Source organism: Labrus mixtus, chromosome 12 (genome assembly GCF_963584025.1).
Source record: "Labrus mixtus chromosome 12, fLabMix1.1, whole genome shotgun sequence".
Classification (NCBI taxonomy): domain Eukaryota; kingdom Metazoa; phylum Chordata; class Actinopteri; order Labriformes; family Labridae; genus Labrus; species Labrus mixtus.
The window spans coordinates 14,769,623-14,789,440 of record NC_083623.1 but is presented as its reverse complement, the minus strand read 5'-3'; the positions used below and the strand labels follow the sequence as shown (position 1 = coordinate 14,789,440).

The 19,818-nt window shown below is 38.6% G+C and overlaps 2 protein-coding genes across 5 annotated transcripts; both read left to right on the top strand.

The window, feature by feature from the left end:
* The first annotated feature begins 914 nt into the window (after positions 1-914).
* Positions 915-9,099, top strand: lca5 (lebercilin LCA5). Of its 4 annotated transcripts, none has more exons than XM_061052187.1 (8): positions 915-1,075; positions 2,198-2,613; positions 2,996-3,237; positions 3,423-3,728; positions 4,056-4,193; positions 4,293-4,389; positions 4,533-4,669; positions 5,631-9,099. In XM_061052187.1, the coding sequence occupies exons 2-8, from the start codon at positions 2,220-2,222 to the stop codon at positions 6,699-6,701; spliced, it is 2,385 nt and encodes a 794-aa protein (XP_060908170.1). In that variant the 5' UTR covers positions 915-1,075; positions 2,198-2,219; the 3' UTR covers positions 6,702-9,099. The 4 variants fall into 4 exon arrangements, with proteins under 4 accessions (XP_060908170.1, XP_060908169.1, XP_060908172.1 ...); XM_061052186.1 differs by having other exon boundaries at positions 2,993-3,237; XM_061052189.1 differs by having other exon boundaries at positions 5,634-9,097.
* Positions 9,100-11,661: 2,562 nt separating this feature from the next.
* Positions 11,662-15,853, top strand: fam167ab (family with sequence similarity 167 member Ab). The gene is made up of 2 exons (XM_061052185.1): positions 11,662-12,772; positions 14,147-15,853. The coding sequence occupies exons 1-2, from the start codon at positions 12,410-12,412 to the stop codon at positions 14,408-14,410; spliced, it is 627 nt and encodes a 208-aa protein (XP_060908168.1). The 5' UTR covers positions 11,662-12,409; the 3' UTR covers positions 14,411-15,853.
* The last annotated feature ends 3,965 nt before the right edge of the window (positions 15,854-19,818 follow it).

Genomic DNA, 19,818 nt, shown 5'->3' with positions numbered 1-19,818 from the left:
AAATTATTGTCAATTCTTGTATGGTCTTAAAAACATCCTGACATTTTCAATATGAATTGCTCAGAATGGAAAACAATAGGCTATGCCATATGGCCAGAAATTACTTTTTTTTTCTTATTATTATTAAACATCATGTAACCTTTTTGAAAAGTCTGTTTTTCATAAACTATGTAAAACACAACCTGTACCACAGCGCCCCTCTGGTGGTGGAGTGGAACTGCAGCGAGAGAACGCGGTGTGGTTGCCATGGTACAGCGTCAGAGGTGTAGTTTCAGAAAACCTCAAGGCGTGGACAAAACACAATCTGGACGCTTGTAACTGCTTTGCGTTGCTTTTTTTTTTGTACGGTGGATAACGACCGGATAACGCAATTGATTGTTTAAAGTTGCTTCTGTTTTCAAGAAATGGACGTAAGAACTATGTCGTTGCATGTCCAACGATAGCAGACTTAGCTTAAGTTCATGCTAGCTTGTTAGCTAGTAGCTTAAGCTAACAGTAGTCTAAACAAGAAGCTGTTATTTCTACAAAATGTAGGGTCTATAAGACAACGTAGCAAGACGAGAGTAAACGCTGGAAACGGACAGGTTAGTGCCAACAGACACACAGCCCCACCTGTTGATTCTGTGATTTTGTTGCTATGCTAGCATAATAAACTCTCATCCATACGCCTCTTGAAGGCTAACATTTGCTTATGTAAGTTCACTGATATGCTCTTTGGGACGTCACTTACTTTTTCTCTTCTCTATTGTTGATGACACTGTTATGTGTGGTTGTGTTCAGGATCTACATTTAGCTGTTGTTTTTACTGGTTGTCTCAAAACAATGCATCTGTCAACACCAGACGGTTCATTGTAATCCAACCTGTTCCTGTCACAGCAGGCCGGGGATAATAGTACTACCTACCAAACGCATCTGTTTGTGCTTTCTTTACTTATAGATCTTGCTTCCTGACTGCGTTGAGTATCTCAGACAGTAATAATGTTGACTGGAGCCTCCAGAAACAGAAGACACATATTGAAGAAGATATGAAGGATGGTGTCAGATGAGATCATGTGGATATGATGAAACCAATGTGGTGAGTGAAAATATAATATGTACAAGGCCTATTTTCTGTAGCATGTATTTTATTCATGTAAGTTATCATGTTACGTTAAAAGGAATTTATTAAAGATAAAATAATCCTTTATTGATCCCCAGTGGGGAAAGTCAAGTGTTGCAGCAGCAAAAGACAAGAAGAAGAACATGCATATTAGTGTAAATAAAATAAGAATAAATTGTATAAAAATGAAAATAAATTATTACTTTTGACAAGTAAGTATAAATTAAAAACAAACCATTATTATTTTGGCATAAACCATCTTATAATAATAATAAACTGATAGTCTCACGACTGTGTTTACTAGTGTATATTTCTGGTCACGATTATGCATTAGAGCCAATGATACTGTGTAAGTCTACAGTCTGCATATAATGAACCAATATCTCCCAAACCTTTTAGAGTACCGAAACACTTAGTATTCAGATCCCTTCTTATCGAGCTCGCTCAATTAATTGTGATGCTGCTGTGTGTACTGGTGTTGTCACAGAAACATGTTCATCAAGTGCTATTGTCAGGGCTGATTAAAGGACCAGATGAAGTGTAGTCACTGTTCAGTTTTTTCTTCATACTGTACTTTAATCAAATCAAGGTTCTTGTTCAAACATGTAGGCTCTTTTCTATATTGAAAACCTGTTGGGGAAATGTGTTAAAATATTTAACATATGTAATATTCTTAGGATATATAACAATAAATGTTTTATGCAACATTGATTTGACACCCAGCAGAGCAGAAACACAGTTTTTTAATTTGTATTTATTATGTTAAGATCTGTGTAAATGCATATCTTATTACGGTGAGATTGAAAATCTGTCAGTTGAATAAGTCAAAAGTGCAGGTTACTGTTTGTTTGTAGCAGCAGGGGTGCAGATTGGTGATATCATACATCATTTAGCTCCATGGAAAATTCCACCTCAAGTGTGTTGTTGCTTAGTGACCAAGACACAGAAAACGGATTACATGAGCGAAACCAGTCATCCTTGCCTTTGCCCACTGTTTTTGAGTTGTTATAAGAATTTTGATCTTGTATTTCCTGTACAACTAAGCTAAAGTCTGTTATGTTTCTTTTCTCAATTAAAAAAAACAACAAACCATCATAGAATTCCCAATCCAGGTAACAAAATGGAATCAGAAAACAAAACGGACTCATATGAAGACAACAGAAATGTCAATCAAAGTCGCGAGTCAATCCTGAGTACGAAGAAATATTCCCCAGAATCATCCTCCCCAAAACACAAAAAAAACTTGGGAGAGAATGACCAGGACAAGGAAGAAAAACATGACAGTGTGGAGAGTCGATCGAAAACCAGAACCTGGCGTTCAGATCCGGATCGGGATGAGATGTCAGACAGAGAAGGACAAAGAAGTAGTCGGTCATTTTACTCCGAGGACTATGAGAATGAGTCTCGTTCAGCTGGCTCACTCTCATCGTACTCCAGGTCCCGGACTCCATCCCCTGCGCACCAAAGAGGGGTGAGGGCAAAGAGGCTTACTGGCAGCCACCTCTACAAAACAGGTATGTAGAGCAGGAAAACAATCTATTATGGACTGATGATAAGAGAAACCTCCTGATCAAATGTGCTCTACTGTCCAGGTGATGGCAGTGTTAGGCAGTTTGTAATGAGCTGGTTTTGCAGACGGACAAACAGATTCACAAATGTGTTTTTAAAAGCAGAAACATGTACCTACTGAAGTTTTATTTTAATATAAGCAAAGTTCTTAACAACAAGCTTATTGTGTCTTGAGTAAGGTTTGATTTTCAGCAAACTGTAGCTTCAGCTCTAGTTTCTACTCGCCACCGCTAGTGCACTTAACTACATGTTGCAGTATTGACCTGTTAAAAGTTTGTCAGTGCATTTATATTATCTGAACATCTTGTGTATCTCTATGCCTAGCAGGTGGTGTGGGTCGCCGGGGTCTCTCTCGCCCACTGCGCCTGGGCGGTCAGCCTCTTACCCAGCAGCATCGCAGGGGGGTGCATTCACAAAGCAAGGAGTCTACACCCCCTAAAGACCTGGACCTGGTGACCAAGAGGATGCTTTCAGCCCGCCTTTTAAAGATCAACGACTTGCGTAACTCGCTAGCTGAGCTTCAACAGCGCACTGATGAGCTGCAGAAGGAGAATCGAATCCTCAGACAGGTAGAACTGATCCTGTAGTTAAGCTTGAGTGGTCAATACAATCTTTTTAGTAGACAAAGGACATGAACATGTGCATCTTTGTAGAATTATTATCCAGTTAATCTTTTACAATAACATGCTCTTACTTTCTAATAATGAGCATCTGTGGCATTCTCAATTTTAAAATATTCTTTTCCATGCTGCAGCTTCAGGTGCGCCAAGAGAAAGCCCTGCAGCGCTACGATGACACAGAAAGCGAGATCTCCCAGCTGCTGTCACGCCACTCCAACGAGACCCAAGTACTGCGAGAGCGGCTCAGGCGGACCCAAGAGCGGGAGCGAGCGGTCGAGCGGCGGTTAAAGGACAGTGAGGAGCAGCTGCAAAGGAGTCACGCCACCATCGCAAAACTGAAGAAGCTGGTCAACCAGCGAGAGCTAGGAGCCAGAGACGAGCTGAGCCGCAAGCTAGAAGAAGAGAAGACTCGTGCCCAGGAGGCAGAACGAAAGATAAAAGTACAATTATTTCAAATTTTATTTCATCTACATATGCATCAGATTTATGGAGAATGAAGTGCTGTAATATTTCAGCACGTAATGTTTTCTTGGCTTGAGATGTAGCTTACAGATTTGTCAACTTGGCTGCAGGTTGTTGGTGTCAGGTTAACAAGGTTATACTATTGCTAGATAAACAGCCATCTGTCAGTACTAAGTTAAAAAAACATGTTTATTCTCACCCAATTTGTTCAAATTGTGCAAATAATGTATTTTTCAATCTTCAGACTAGATTTCCTTTAAGTCATTTTTTCAGGAAAGTTTGATTGTAAGTCTGTGTGTTTTAAGGAGCTGGAGCGTAGCATGGAGCTGAGCAACAGCAGTTTCCAGAGGCAGCTGGCTGCAGAGAGAAAGAAGACTATCACTGCCCAGGAAGACATCGGGACTTTGCAAGAGGAGCTTGAGCGATTGACCAATAAACTTAAGGTCTGTCTACAAAACAATAATCAAAACATAACATTCTTTATGACCAAGCATGTTAAATCAGATTACTCATGGTATGACATTTTAATTCATATTAATCAGGAGAAGGAGAGAGAACTAGATACAAAGAACATCTATGCAAACCGCATGGTGAAACCCTCACTAAAGAAAGACATGGAGAATGGATCAAAACGGAAAGGTAAAGTCCTACTTTTTGTCTGTGTTTGTGATTGATTTGTTTTGAATTCTCTTTATTTATTTTTTCTATCAGTCATCGGTCAAGTGGGTATTTTGGAATAAGAGTAGCCTAATTAATCTGCTTTTGTTTCAAACTTTTAAAAGCACCCAGCAGGAACAGCAGCAAGGCAGTGCAGGCTAAAGACAGGTTGTCCAGTCTGGATTTCCCCACACCTCCCCCTGCCTTCACTGATGCAAACGAGTGCAGCGAACAAGCACCTGATGACTACATATCACTCAGGGTAAAGTGACCTTACCTCACTCAGAGAGGAATTCTTGATTATTATTATTTTTTAATCTGTGCCCTTAAATCACATATTTTGGAGTTTAAATTACAAAAAAAGAAAATAGTAATTTTCAAATGTATCCATTAGAAAGCTTCCAGCAGCATCATTTTCAACAGGCTTTAATAGCTGCATTGGAACTTTAAGACACTAACAGGCTCTGCTTGTTATTCCAAGTGTCTGGCAACAGTGCAGAAGGGATTCATACAAAGATATACTTTCTTATTAAGATAAAATCTTTTTTGAAGGGCTACTTGCTGGTCTACTGTTGGTTTATACGTGATTTGTTAATTTTTAAGTTAACGAGGTTTTGGTTATTCTGTGACTTTGGTGTTTTATATGGGATCCAACACAATATCTTTGAACACACAATAACTCGACACAAACACAAACTCACCCCTTGAAGCAGTGGTAGGAAACTCTTGAGTTCTGTGAGGTAGAAGTGTTGTTTTTGTTAAAGGAGTCTGGTGGCTTTGAAGAGAGCGATGTAATGGCTGTCTCTGGTATTAAAATATAATCTTACTCTTTTCTTAAAAACAAAAAAGAATTATGTTTTCCTCTGTAGCATCCCCCTTTGTCTTGTTTATGTATTAGAATATCAATATCAGCCTATCAGTTGCACACACAACAAAAAAAGTTGCTTTCAGTGCACATGCTTAGATCAGATACGTTTGCCTCCAAGGATTGCATTGTAGAAATGATAGCCTGTTTTGCCTCTGCTGGCTGAAGAAAGCCACTGCAATTATACAGAACAGTTTGTATCAGTAAGTCATTCACACATAAACAATATGTAAAAAGTACAGCTCAGGTTTAAAATACGGGAATTCCCTTTAGCCTCAATGTCCACACTTCATCATCTGCCTCTGTTTTGGTCTGTTACCTGCTCTTATGCCTCTTCCTCTAAATCAATTTATGTCAGCAGGAGCTTGGCAGTGTGGACAGACAGGCGGAAACAGAAGATAGACACCAAAGTGGTGAGCAGCAGAAGATGAGAAACATAGAAAAAGAAAGAGAGAAGGAGAAGGAGTTGGTGAAGGAGAAAAAGGAGAAACAGCAACTCAACCAGGAGTTAAATGGGCCTGAGGAGAAGTCAGAGAGACAAGCAAAACGGTGGGAAAAAGAAAAAGAGGAGGAAGACAGAGAAGGGCATTTCCTGGTTGACGAGAAGGAAGACAGTATCAGGAAGCACGGCCATGTCCAGGAAAAGGTGGACAGATGGAACCACGAGGCTCTGGCCAATCAGCAAGCGGCAGAAGAAGCGCGACGCAAAAAAGAACTGTTGCTGGCTAAGATGCATGAAATAGACCGTTCCATGAAAGGAGCCCAGGACGCAATGTTCTCCAACTCTGAGTCCAATAGGGGTACCAGTGAACATTCTTCTCCTCATCCTCCTGAAAAGAGGAGCAGTAACTCATCCGTTTTCCAACTTACAGAAGCTGATGAACGTGCTGCAAGCAGGGAAGGAGGAAGGAGAAGATCAGGCATAGAGGGTGGGGTTGCTACAACAGGAATTGGGAGGAGAGCGCTACGACTCCAAAACTCCAGTGATGACTTAGCATTCGGAAGCTACGCACCTTCTTTTGGAAATTCAGCTTCCAGAGGTTCCTCGGGTTTCCCTCCACCTCCTCCTGCAGAAGAAAGGGACTCTGCATTAGAAGCAATAGGTGTTTTCAGTCTCAGAGGGGTGGAGACTGAGAAGGAGAGTGAGAAAGGTGTCGGAAAGAATAGAAAGTCTAGCCTGATGCAGCAGCTGTTTGGTTCCCTGGCAACAACTGACAGTGTGAGCCCCCCTAATAAGATGGAGGTCTTCAGCAGTCCTCCTGCAACCAATGGGGTACGTTCAAAAAGGGAAGGACTTTTCAGCTTCAGCTCAGAGTCACCCACCCCTCCAACATCCTCTCTGAACACAATACACGTCGCAGAGAGCAGACCTGCAATACGTGCCATCTCCTCCTTTAATGAAGACGACATAGAGGAACTGACTTTATAAAATAAGTGAATTACATCTGATGTCGTCAGTCTCATAGCAGGCCATCGTATCAATCAGTCAGTAACAAAGTGAGACAGCATGAGGTGTTTTTAAACTCTGAAAAATTGAGTCATGAACATAAAATATCATCATTATAAACAGAAGGAAACAGATGCAATAAAATGTTTCTACAAAAAAGTCTGAAATACCAGCCCTAAATCTTATACAGCACTAAATATATGATAGTTTATAGTTTGATGCTCGGTGAAGTATTACCAGAGACTGTGGCTTTTATTAGTGACAAATTGCAGGACATTCCTCAGGTGGTATTAGTTATTGTGGTAAATGTGTGACTTGTTGTTTATCAGACCAAAGGAAGGATAGCAGAGCCTTAAGACAACAACCAGCAACAAACCAATCTCCAAGTGGCAAGGTCACATTTAAACAGGTTTCATTACATTCTCAATCACATTTCTCTGAGATTCACAATTAACCACTTTTCCATATTTAGTAGCAAGACTAGCATGACATTTCTGTTATTGTTGGTTAGCGTCAGACTCTTTGATTCAGTGAACCACTAAACAATGCCACAATCAGAATGTGTTTAAACTGCTTGCTGAATGTCTGACACTTGTATAAAAAAACAGTTGTGGAGAGTACAATTTCACTTAATTGAGTACTGTTGTTCTATGGTTCTTTATAAAACCCCACTAGATTTCAAAGGGACATATTGTTCTTTTTTGAAAAACCTTTACAGCATCAGAAGTTTAAGTGTAAAACACAATGACAAATCAATAACTTTAATCCAGTTAAATATTTAATTGTGAAATTGGTCACTCCATATAGTGAGAACTTTGACTTTTGGTACTTTGAATATAATGCTTTTAGTTGTTTGTTATTTTTTTCTTAAGTAATATTTAAATTCAGGACCTGTATTTAAGTGTTTTTAGAATATGGTTTTGTTGCTTTTACCAAACCAAGTCCAAGCAACTTTTGTTATAAAAAAAATAACTACTTTCTGTATATATAGCCTATATAAAAAAGAAATACCTGAATTGAGCTGGTACTGTTTTAATGTTCCATATAAAAATGGGATTTACATCATAAACACATGTGAATGCCCAGTAAAGAAAAATATACATAGTAAATAAAACTTGTACAAAGTAATTTTAATTGTTTTGTTTAATAAAATGGTATCCAAACAAAAATGTTGATGGCTAAGACAATCAGTACGAAAACAAACCACTAGGGGCTGCAAAAAGAGTAAACTATTACCGTTAGTGGACAAGGTTTTCTATTTCATTCCTTGTTTATGTTGAGTCGTAATAGACCTCCATCAAATTATAAAAGTTGCATTAAATTAAACTCCTAATAAGCTCATGAAAACGCATTGGTCAGAAATAAACTTGTACTTTTTCAGATTTAAATGTTTGAAGAGATCTTTGTATTTATTCTGGTATATTATTTTAACTTTATTGACAGACGAAATGTGTGACACTTTTAAGAGTTTACGACACTTGTGAACTGTATGCTAAACTAGTCAGCAGGCTGCTTGTGTTTCAAATTTTTCCACGTTTTGTACTTATAGACTCGATGTTTTGTGTTGTTTTTGTTGGATGAAATAAATTACAGCAGCAGTGAAGCTTTGTTATCTGTGGCGCACTTGCATTATTATTCATGCGGCGGGAAGATAGAGATTCCTGGGGCGTCTCCAAGCAACCACAACCTGACGCAGACTCCCCCCGCCCCTCCTCCGGTAGCGAAAAAAAAAAAACAAGTGGATCGTGGTGGAGCTGTTTGGGGACGATTTAAGAAGAGGGAGAGGTAGCGGGCTCGTGATGGTGTTCACTGATGCTGTTGCTTGGATTCAGGGTGGTTGACAAGTTGGACTGCAGCAGGAAAGTCTTACAAGGTAAACGAGCCACACGCAGTTTGAATTGACGTACGTTTAGGTAACACCTTCTGTATGATAGCAGATGAGGAAGTTGAGGTCTACTGTGCTGGAGGCATCAATAACCGCGCGTGACATCAACTCTGCCCTTAATGTTTATACTGGTGCAGAAATGATGCTCTTGTTGTATGAAGAGACCAAGGGGAAAGACAACTAACTAAGACAGCTGCTTGAACAATTAGAATCTATGAATTAAGATAACTTGAACACAACTCTGATATATTTGAATTTAGGCTTGGCTTAGGTTAGAATAAGGTCAAGTGAATTATTAAACCAGATATTTGTAGGAAAAACTGAATTATGATCTAACTGTGTTATTACACAATCATCATTTTCTGATACTTTTGTAAAGTTTTCTTTGTTAATTTATTGTATTAATCATGTCTGCTTTAAGTTAACCCATCCTACATGCATATACATTAAAAATTATATTTCAGCTTGTTTACAGTTATAGAAAATGCCTATTTAATTTACTGTGTGTGTAAATTCATTAAATGCATGTGAATCTTTTTGACAGACAAGGTGTTGTTGGTTTATCTCAGCTCCTCTATAGGCTCTTTATATAATGTGTTCCTCTTTCTGAACATACACAGGCAGGAAAATTAAACCTGTTCATACTGATAGCCTGTGGTTAGACTGAGGAATGTATTGAACCAGCAGCTGTTTCATTAGGTTTTTGTTGCCATAATAAAGGAGTATAATCTACCAGGATAATTGGACGTTTGCCTGTATGAATAGCGTTTGTGTCAGGCCTCTTAACCCTTGAATACACTTAGGATCCTGTTGATGACTTATACATTATTATTTATATTCTTGCCCATGATACACTGTTTAGCTTCATACAGTTATCCCTGTGGTTTACCATCTTTAAATGGAAATGACTCAGAATTGTGCTATGTTATAGACTGAAGAGATACACACTCAAGCCTGATTAGTTTCCCTGAAGTTATGTTTGTTATGCAGACAGGACTTTATGTTCCAGAGAAGAGCCAGACTTCATAAGTCAGACCAGGTTTAGGCATCTCCTAGTCCAACACCTCAAAATAATATCTGTTGGTGTGGCAGCACTGAAAGTCTCCTGCCTCGAAACCAGAGGAATGTTCTGTTGAGATGCTCAGTGGTTTATACAAGTTTGAAAATTCAGAGGAGCAGAATTCATTTTTGTTTTTTTCCCCAAAGATTATTTCTTTGTGTTTTAATTTACTTTAAAAAATGATATCCATGATCCAAAACTTTTATCCTTAAGAGAAAGGTTTCTTGCTGATCTTTCTGAAAAAATTGCAGGGTTCACCACAAATGCCTCTTTAATGATCAAGCAGCCAACAAGAGGCTGGTTTGGCGTTTTCAATGTCATGATTTTTTTACAGTGGTCACACCTTGTTTATGTATATTATATATGCATTTCCCCTAAATGTTCCTCTTGGTGCTGCAGTTCACATTTTAAATCACTTCTTTACTGTACGTACAGGGTCTTTACAAACTCGTTAAAAATGCATATGGCATGGATTTATTCTCCTCCCGTATTGGTCTTCTGTAACGAGTTGGTCCCCAGAGATACACTGATTCCTTTTAAGAATAAGTAGAGGATCCATTCCCCTGCTTTCCTTATTCAGCTACTGTGCACAGTCTGAGCGGAGGTCTTTTTGTACCTTGCAGAACAGCCAACCTATCATTAGATACAAGGGCAATGACTTCTCTGCTGGCCTGCTGTGCCCATTATGGAATAAATGAGCACTAACCACTTACTACAGGAAGACTTTGTAAGAGGACGCTGGAAGAGCTTTCTTTTGCTGCTCCTGGTATGAGTGTGTGCTATATCATTTAAGAGAAGTGAAAGGTTTACATGGTGACTTTGTTTCTTGAGGTAGTCGTCCCATGCTTTATTTAGTGGTTGGATTACACAAGATAAAGATTAGGATGCTATTTGTTGTTGTGTAACTCAAATTGTGTTTGAATTTGCAGAATGATAATGAGTACAGGTTTCTATCCAAAAATGAATTTTCTTTAGTCCAGACTTATTAAACTTTACAACTGTTGGATGGATAACAACATTTTCCATCCAAACAATAAGTCCAAATTTAATCTTACCCAACACTTTGGTTTATGAACTCGAACCTGCATACATTTTGACACTTCTATTATAATGAGTTTTAGCTACTTTATATGAAGTGTTTTATTGTCAAATTTAAGTATGCTACACTAAATTAAGATTCTAAATAGCTGAGTTCATTTTGAGTATGTTATTAGTAGTAGTAGTAGTAAGTAGTATGCTTGTATGTTAGAATTCCTATGTTAGCATTTAGCTTGAAGAAGAGCAGTTAGCAGCATTCTTGAATTGTTTGTGCAAGTTAAAAAATCTAATGAGGAACATTTTATAATGAAAATAATGGTCAGGATCTGTGCATGTTGAGTGTAAGAGAAAACATAACTCAGCCAGTCCTTTTAGCTAGCATGCTAAATTAAGAAGTTATCATTCAGCGCCAAGCAGACTTATTGCACATTTCTAAATTAGATTTGTAGGTTAAAATGTGTATGTCTCATTGTACTTATGAATATATTATGAATACGATCTATTAAAGTATGGTTTGGAAAACGTTTTTTGTGACATACTGTATGTTTTTATCAAGCAACATGAGAGTGTATGTAAAAGAGAAAAACTATCAGCCTTTGGTTATTGTAAATCTAAGTTAGCTAGAACACCAAACTATTACATTGGCTGTTGTGTCCATTCTGAAAAGCATTCAGCTCCAGGCAGAGACACCAGTCACATTCTTGAGTCACAATTGTATGTTTTAATGGACAATGTATATGTCTTATGAGTAGGCCTAGTAATAAGGTATACTCAAACGGTGTTGGATCCAATGAAGTATTTTTAAAAAGTGTTATATTGTCACATCACATGCCGTATGTGTTTAGTTATAAAAACAAGGGTTGCTGTAGCAACCGTTCTTAGCTAGCACACTAAAGCAAGATGGTGTACGTAGTTGTGTTGATTGTGAGTATGTTAGCATTTTGGAGTTAGCGGTCATCTCAAGCAGAGACTTTCAACATTCTCGGGTTGTGTGTTTGTGGAAAAATGTGTAAGCAGATACTGCCTTAATGTTCAGGATTCTAGAAAAAAATTCAAACATGTTTTTTGTCCCATTCTGTGTCTTGCTGTGAAAGAGCAAACCCATCAGCCAATAATTTAACACTGCCAGTAAAAGCAATAAGCCCTGAGGACAGGAGGTGGGAAATGTCTGATTCATTGACAGTTCCTGTCGTTGTTGCTATGGAAACAATTTGTTCCTGTTAAACTAAAACCCTGGAGGTGTGTTTCCTCAGTGTGCTGATACTTTATTATTTGATGAGAGAAGCCACATTGTAAATGTTAATCATTCTACAGAATGAACTTGTGTGCACAAACTCAACATTCATTCAGTATTTCTGATTTATAATCTTTAATTTATATGACCTTTCATGTAGCTGAGACTGACATGCCTAATTAGACGTGTAGCCTTGCTGTCAGATGTCCCATCACCTTTATCTCTTGTCATTTAGGAAATTGTTGCCAGTGGTCACAGAATGCGTCATACTTTGCTTTTTCTCTCCTCTGCAGTTCTTAAGAAACTCTGCCTCCAAAACATCAGTGGACCCGTTTTTATCCATTGAAGATCAACTTCCCTGACAAAAAACCCTCATACATATCTGACAACAAATGAGGCCACCAACTAAGAAAATATATCTATTTTTTATTTTAACACATTTCTCAGGAATCCTTGAGTGCTGAGCAGATTAAATGGACACCTCCAAAGCTCCTCAGATAACACTGGACAGGGCTTGTGTCCTGGAGGAACCAGAATGTGAGGAAGATGCGGATTTGCCGGCAGATGACCATCTCATGAGCCTGAAAGCCTTGACTGAGAAGTTAAGACTGGAGACCAGGAGACCTTCTTACCTAGAGTGGAAGGCCCGGCTTGAGGCAGAAAGCAGTGAGGCAGAAAATGGAAAAGGCCTGAGCGTAGTTGAGATTGAAAAGGAAGTGGTCACTCCCAAAGAGGCTGTTGTGAACTCTGATGGGATTCAGTGCAAGTTGCCATCAGGTGTGCTGAAGGGATTTGGAAACATCGATGAAGCTCTCAGTTGGCTGAGGAGAGAACTGGTGAGACAATGTTTTAAGTTGTCATCTATTTCTGCTAGGAGTTTGCAAAAAGTTAAGCATCTCTTAAAAGTTTTATATTTCCCCCTAATATTTTCAGCAGATAAACTCCCTAACACAGAAATTCTCTATAGGCACTTAACTCTAATAAATGCAACACTGTAAACTGGCTACTAGAGATTCAAATAAACACTTTATAACTCAAAGAGCTACACTGCTAGTTAGTGCAATTTAACAGCTAAAGGCCAGAACAGACAAAACGTTTCTGCTAGTTAGCTATTAAGAATTTAACAATGAACACAACATGGTCGGAAGAATCCCTTTCACATTAGTGAGTGAGATTGATTGGGATTGGGCAATTGCATCAGATGTTCACTTTCTGCAAGTGTAATCCTTTCTACTCCAGTCCAATTGCTTTGGACATTCACCCATAGTTCATAGGCTACAACTGAGCACGCAAAGAGGTGCTGTCACATGCAGAATCACACTCACACAGTACGTGTGGAGTCAATATTTTGCACAAGAACAGAGGACAAGAGAGATGATTATGATGCTTGCACTGATGTGTGCACATAAACACTCACATATTTTCATATACGATAACTGAATACACAGATCTCCAGGTAACCCAGATGATTTGAATTATGAATTGTTGTTTGACGCATTCAGATGATGGAGATTTGTTTAATTAATAGTATGACATTTGGTGGAATTGGTTTATTAGCTTTTCTGCTGTGGGTCAAATGAGAAGATTGTGTGGTGTCTGAATGGTAAATATTGAGCCACGTCTTAAAAATGGGTATCTTAACATTAAGACTGGAATCAGGATTAGACCAGCTCTGTTACACACAAAGAAACCTTTAACCTTTAACAATCTAAAAAACTTTAAACAATCTAAAAAAACCACAACAAGAGTTGCCTCATTACGCTTGACACAAAGAGCAGGTATCGATCCCACTCTTTGTCATTTTATGTACAGAGCCTGAACATCAATCCATCCATCATGGGGTGACAGCAGCTCAGTCTGTAGGGACTTGTGTTGGGAACTGGAGGGTCTTCTTCTTCTTCAATGAGCAAGTAGTGTCCTTTTGACAGGAAGAAACCTTGAGGAGAACCAGACTTATTGGTGAACATCCAGCTGCCTTGACCAGCAGAGAAATAAATAGATACGAACAAATAGACAAACGACCAGACAGACTAATGTAGAGGGAGCAACTACAGTATCTAAATTAAATAAAAATAACCACAGATAAAAGAACAAATAACAACAACAGACACGTTAAACTCCATCGCTGTGAACATTTTAGTTGATTAACTTGTGTATCAATTAATCAGCAGCTTGTTTCAGCTCTACTCTCTTTTGTCTCCCTCAATCAGACAGACATGCGTCTGCAGGACCAGCAGCTGGCGAGGCAGCTCATGCGGCTCCGGAACGACATCAACAAGCTGAAGATAGAGCAGACGTGCCACCTGCATCGCCGGATGCTCAATGATGCTACCTTTGGCCTTGAGGAGCGCGACGAGCTGTCTGATCTGCTGTACGAATGTCCGGTCACCCCAGGGCTCGGCCTCTCCGCCCCACTGAGACTCATTGGTGTTACAAAGATGAACATTAACTCTCGCCGTTTCTCACTCTGCTAGAGGCAGTGATATGACTTCATGCAGGGAATATTCATATCAAAACAGCCTGCCTAATATTATCTTTGCTGGGGTTCGATAGCGTTAAAGTCCTTTGTGTATTTCAGGCTTTTACACAACACTGTAAGAATGAACTAAATGATAAAACACAGATTTACAGTGTAATTGTAGATAATTCAGAAAGAAGATTTTGAGTGAAGTAGGAACATTTATAGTAAACTATAGACGCCAGCTACTTTCAGAAACCTATCTGTCTTGACCATCAGGCCATCATGACTTCCAACAAAGTACTTGCAGTTCCACTCGCAGTAAAAACTTTTCAACAAATATTAAGCTTGTTTTTATTAACTTTTTCAACATTTCAGTCAAATAATTATATTTTATATTACTATATATATGGTGGTGGTTTGCCGGGGCTTTTGTATCTACAAACAAGATCCATCACTCACAACATAGATATTTAAATTGATTTTACTACACACTATACTATATGATTCAAGGACATCCTTGTACTTAACCTTTATTGTTTTGTGTTTTAAAAAAGCCTTAATATTGGGGCTGCTGGTAGCCTAGAGGTCAATGCGCGGACCCCTTTTGCAGAGGCTGTAGTCTTCCAAGCAGGCAGCCCAGGTTCAAATCCGACCTGTGGCTCCTTTCCAGATGTCATTCCCCACTCTCTCTCTCTCTCCCTGATTTCTAACTCTATCCACTGTCCTGTCTCTAAAAAAAAGGCAAAAAGATTTCGTTTTAGAATGAAGTAGTAGTATCAGTTTTTCAAATCAATGAACAATTCTTTAAAATGCCTGCACTAGTTTGATTAAATTCCTGTTCTGAAGCTTGCCTTTACATTTAAGGGTATATTTAGGTTTTGGTTGTAGCTTTGTACATTTTATGCTCCAATTGTTATGTCCCAGCCTGAGAGTACCCATTTGAGATGACATTGTCTGTTTGAAACCAAAACAAGGTGAAGTTTCCTGAATAAACATCATTATCATTCATCTAGATCTCTGTCTGTACAGAGTGACATGATTATGTGGACCTTGTTAGGCGTGTTCTGTTATGCAGGCAGTTATAATGGTCTTTACCATAAAAGGTAACCTTTTTTGTACTTACTTATTTTCTTTTGTTTATGACAACAGTCGGTAAAGCAACTTATCACATAATAACCAATGATGAAATGATAGGTTGAGATTTGCTTTGACTATACTACCTAGACAGTTTAGCTACATGTACCAATGTAATACTTTTGTTGTGTCTCAGTTTGCAGGGATGCACTATGCCACCTGGCAAGAAATTCCCTGCAATGTTGCCTTAATCTTGTTTTACAAAGCCTATAATTAACTTGAACATACCTTAAAACTGGTTTGGTTCAATGAAATACGGTCACTGTTAGTTGTAATATGATTTCACAAATGAACTGTAAATAAATAATCCATAAAGAAGTTGGATATGTGGCTTTTTTAACCTCAAGTTTGCTAGCGTCACAACAAAATCTCACCAGTAGCCTCTTGTGTTTTCTCCTTGTATAACTCGTCATTCAAACAGGATAAGACGGGGTCTATAATGCTGTGGATTAAAGTGCTCAGTGAACCATGAAAGTAGGAAGTATATAATAAAGAGGCTTGGATTCAGCAGCTAGCTTCAGTTAGCAGCCTAATTAAAGACTACACAGCTATGCTTTTAGCTTAGCTTGGAAGAAGAAAAAACTCCTATTAGCACATTCAAGGTAGAAGTAATATATTACATAGTGTTATGTATGTTATATCTTTAAAAAAAAGTAAAAATTTGATTTCTGTCACTTAACTAGGAGTTACATTTCTTCAACTGTTAAATTATACAAGAAAGCAATTTCTTATAGGCTACATATAAAAAATAAACATGCAGTAACACTACAGCTAATACTTTCTGTTAGGTTTAGTTAGTCTCAGACAAAGCTAGATTAGATGTTTGCCCCTGTTTCTGTTCTCTGACATTTTGCATGCCAATGCTTTTGTTCTGCCAATAACTGTATTCTGTGCACACTGCACAAAAACTATGCAAACAGTCAGCTCCTATAGTTTTTGGTACGTGTGAAGACAAGAACATTGGGGTCATAAGGTCTTGCATGTGAGTGTCAATGTAACCCACTCACTGATCCCTGTGTTCCTCTCCATCTGCAGGGTTGAAGTGGCACCTCATGAATGACTCTGCTGAGCCTGAGATTTTCATGCATGAGCTCCAGCTTTATGTTGGCTTATCGCTGCTGAAAGCCACAACTCCTTTGGACTGAGAGGCTGCCAAAGGGGCCATCACATACTTTTTTTCTAAGTTCCTGCATTATGATTAAGGCAGTTTTATTTATTCATTTGTTTTGTACTGGAGAGATATTACTGTAGAAATAAACCTATACAACATTTAAATTCAAGACAAAATTAGTTCCAGAGAAAATGAAAAACAAAGTACTTTGTGGTCGTCTAGATTCCATTTCTTCCCAACAGCTGTTTTTAGAGTTAGCAATTTTATCAATTTCATGCCTAAACCATCTCATTAGCATGACAAAATGACTTGACAGGCATAAAATCAGGCCCCATCTCTGCTGATTAAGCATGTGGATCAGATACTGTATCCAAAGCCACAGTCTTGATGCAAATATGAGACATCACATTGAGAGCTCAAATAATCACTTTTGGGTAATTTGTTCAAACATTCAAACATAATAAGCACAGCATCCAATTTAAGAGAAATTACGACATTGAAGAACTTTCCTACACTTAGATTTTATGGTTTCTCAATGAGGGATGAAGTTAACTAGTTGAATTCTCAGTCTTTGCCTAGAGGGCACTTCCTGCTTCCATCGTTTTCCAGTAATGTAAAAAATTAAAGACCACAGATAGAAACGTCTTTCCCAGACTTCACTGCAAACTATGGCATGAAAGGCAGTCAGACAGAAACCACCAAGGTGAACCACAGACTGAAACTGGCGAGAATCCCAGACTGCATGTCACGCCGAGCCTTTGTGTAGCCGCCTCTCGGCACATTCTGAACACCCAAGAACTGGGAAAACACATTTAATGCCTTTTTTTTCCAACTATGGCAAGTTTTAGGACCCTGACCTGGAAATGTGTTGACAACGCAACTTAATTTTCAAAGCTGACTATGCTTTAAATTTGAAAAGTTAATTGATGATTTAGTGGAAAACATTTAACCAGGAATGATGATTTACATTTTTACTGCTGTGGTGCTGTGGTAATAAAAGCTAAATCATCTTTTTGAAGGAGGCCAAAAGGCACTATGTAGTCCAATGAGGCCACACAAATAGACCTCAGAAGTGTTGAGACTCTGGTTCTGGCTGTGTTGGTTGGTGGAAAATGGATTTATAAGGTCACTTGAACAGTTGGAACAACTCCATGATGCTTATTAAACTTGTCTTAGGCCTAAAAATAGCCTTTCCAAACTTAGCTTTTCCTGTGAGATTACTTTTGGGAAAAGCCACTTGCTTGCAGATTGTTTTTCATTTTGGATTAGTTTGTTCTGTGTTAGATATGGCAGGCATGTTGCTGTTTGATAACTGTCATTATCAATCACATCCCCCTTACAGAAGTGTAATACGAAGATAGTTCTAAACTTTGTACGACCCCTTAAAAAGAGGGCAGGACCAGAGCTCAGGGGAAAATGCACTGCCCTTTGTGACAAAGAATACCAGCACGAGCTGGTTGGATCCTGACGTGTCACAACAGCAGTCACATTTTTGTTCTTGACCTGTCAGTATCCAGCGCATTTTCATTACAATTTTGAAAAAGTGTGATTGTTTTTGAAACTCACAGTGAAGAAGAGCATTTCATTAACTCAAAGGATTGAGATCCTGCCTCATGTACCAAAGACTGAATTTGCCTGCTGGTTTGATTCCAACCTGTGCTGAAGATCCATTCTAATGTCAATTCACATCACATCGAAAGAGTACACCAGAATTCTTTTACTTTTGTTCCTTGTTTACGAGACACAACCTGCGAAAAATGTGTTTCCTGTTTGTTGCAGCCAAAGCACCGGTGTGTTGTTGTTGACAACACAGAACATGTAAGGGTGAACTTACTATCTCTATAGTGATTCAAGTGACCAATCTGTGTCTATGAAAAATACAAATAATAAAGGTAATACATTATTAGATCAATAGTTTGTTTGGGCTTTTTGAGATATAGCTCAGTATTCATCTAACTGCATCATTTATAGTGATGTGTTTCACAGATGGCAATTCAATCAGCTTACAATTTCTCTTTATGTATTGCAGCTTATTTAATTAATGTACAGAGTAATACATTTTTAACAAATTAGGGTCAATCGTGGCAACCGGCTTGCAAAGTTATATGCATGTTTTGGCAGGAATAATTTTAAAGTTTGAACATCAGGAAAAGGCATCTTGATAGATGAGGATGGTGGAGGATTCTAATTTGGTTTGGAGAGACTGTAACCTTAGCAGCTGGTTTTTTATGGTTACTGAAGCTATGAAGAAACATGCACTCTGACAGGGTCCAAAAGTTTTTAAATAGGCACAAGAAAACCAAAAATTGTTGTACTGTATCCCACAAATTCCTCAAACTCCACAGCTGTATAATGTGAAGAAAAATACTAAAATGTTAACAGGTAAGCAGTGCAAGGTGGCATGTTTGTGCGGTGGTTAGCTCTGCCTGCTCACTGAGATGTTGTCTGGTTTATATCCTGCCCAGGCCTAACCGCGTAGAGCTCAAATGTTACATCTTCTGCCTACAGATTGTTGACCATGCTTTTGATCAACAATAATGTAATGAAAGATTAAACCTGAATGCTGCAAGGAGGCACGTGAGTGTTGTGGTTAGCACTGCCACCTCACAGCAACGTGGTACTTGGTTTGAATTCCTGCCGGAGCCTTTTCTTGTAGAGGATCGAATGCTTTGAAATTGAAACATCACTTTTAAACTAACATTATGTACTGGAGGTAAATAGGCTTGAATAAGCAAGCACCCGGAGGCAACATATTAGTGCTTCAATTTTCCTCCCAGACTTCAACAAGTACACAAACAAGAACCCGACTCTTCATGAGGCTCATTGAAGGTGATAAAGTCTCACCATAGGGGCTCCTGTCGGGTTGTAAAGATAATTGGCAAACTCTTTTCAGAACAGCATGAGACCTTTCAATGATTTATTTGAATCAACTGATCTATTTAACAATGACTTGCTGTAATGAGTCACTCTACTCAGTCTTTAATTGGATTAAGGTGAGAATTTACAGGAGGCCAATTAGAATTCCACCGAGGAATGTGAGAAAGCATGCATGATCAGTTACCAAAAATAATCGCTTTCGCTTTTGTAGCAAAACAATTACACAACTTTATCGCACAAATATGAGAACAGTGTGTTTGAGGGATGAGAGAGTCAGTGTTTGCTTGGTGAGATCATGG

Excerpts from the sequence above, each read along its gene's own strand:
- lca5 (XM_061052186.1), top strand. The coding sequence starts at position 2,220 with ATGGAATCAGAAAACAAAACGGACTCATATGAAGACAACAGAAATGTC. Across the intron at positions 2,614-2,992 it reads CAGCCACCTCTACAAAACAG|CAGGTGGTGTGGGTCGCCGG; the intron begins GTATGTAGAGCA and ends CTCTATGCCTAG. Across the intron at positions 3,238-3,422 it reads AGAATCGAATCCTCAGACAG|CTTCAGGTGCGCCAAGAGAA; the intron begins GTAGAACTGATC and ends TCCATGCTGCAG.
- fam167ab (XM_061052185.1), top strand. The coding sequence starts at position 12,410 with ATGGACACCTCCAAAGCTCCTCAGATAACACTGGACAGGGCTTGTGTC. Across the intron at positions 12,773-14,146 it reads GTTGGCTGAGGAGAGAACTG|ACAGACATGCGTCTGCAGGA; the intron begins GTGAGACAATGT and ends TCCCTCAATCAG.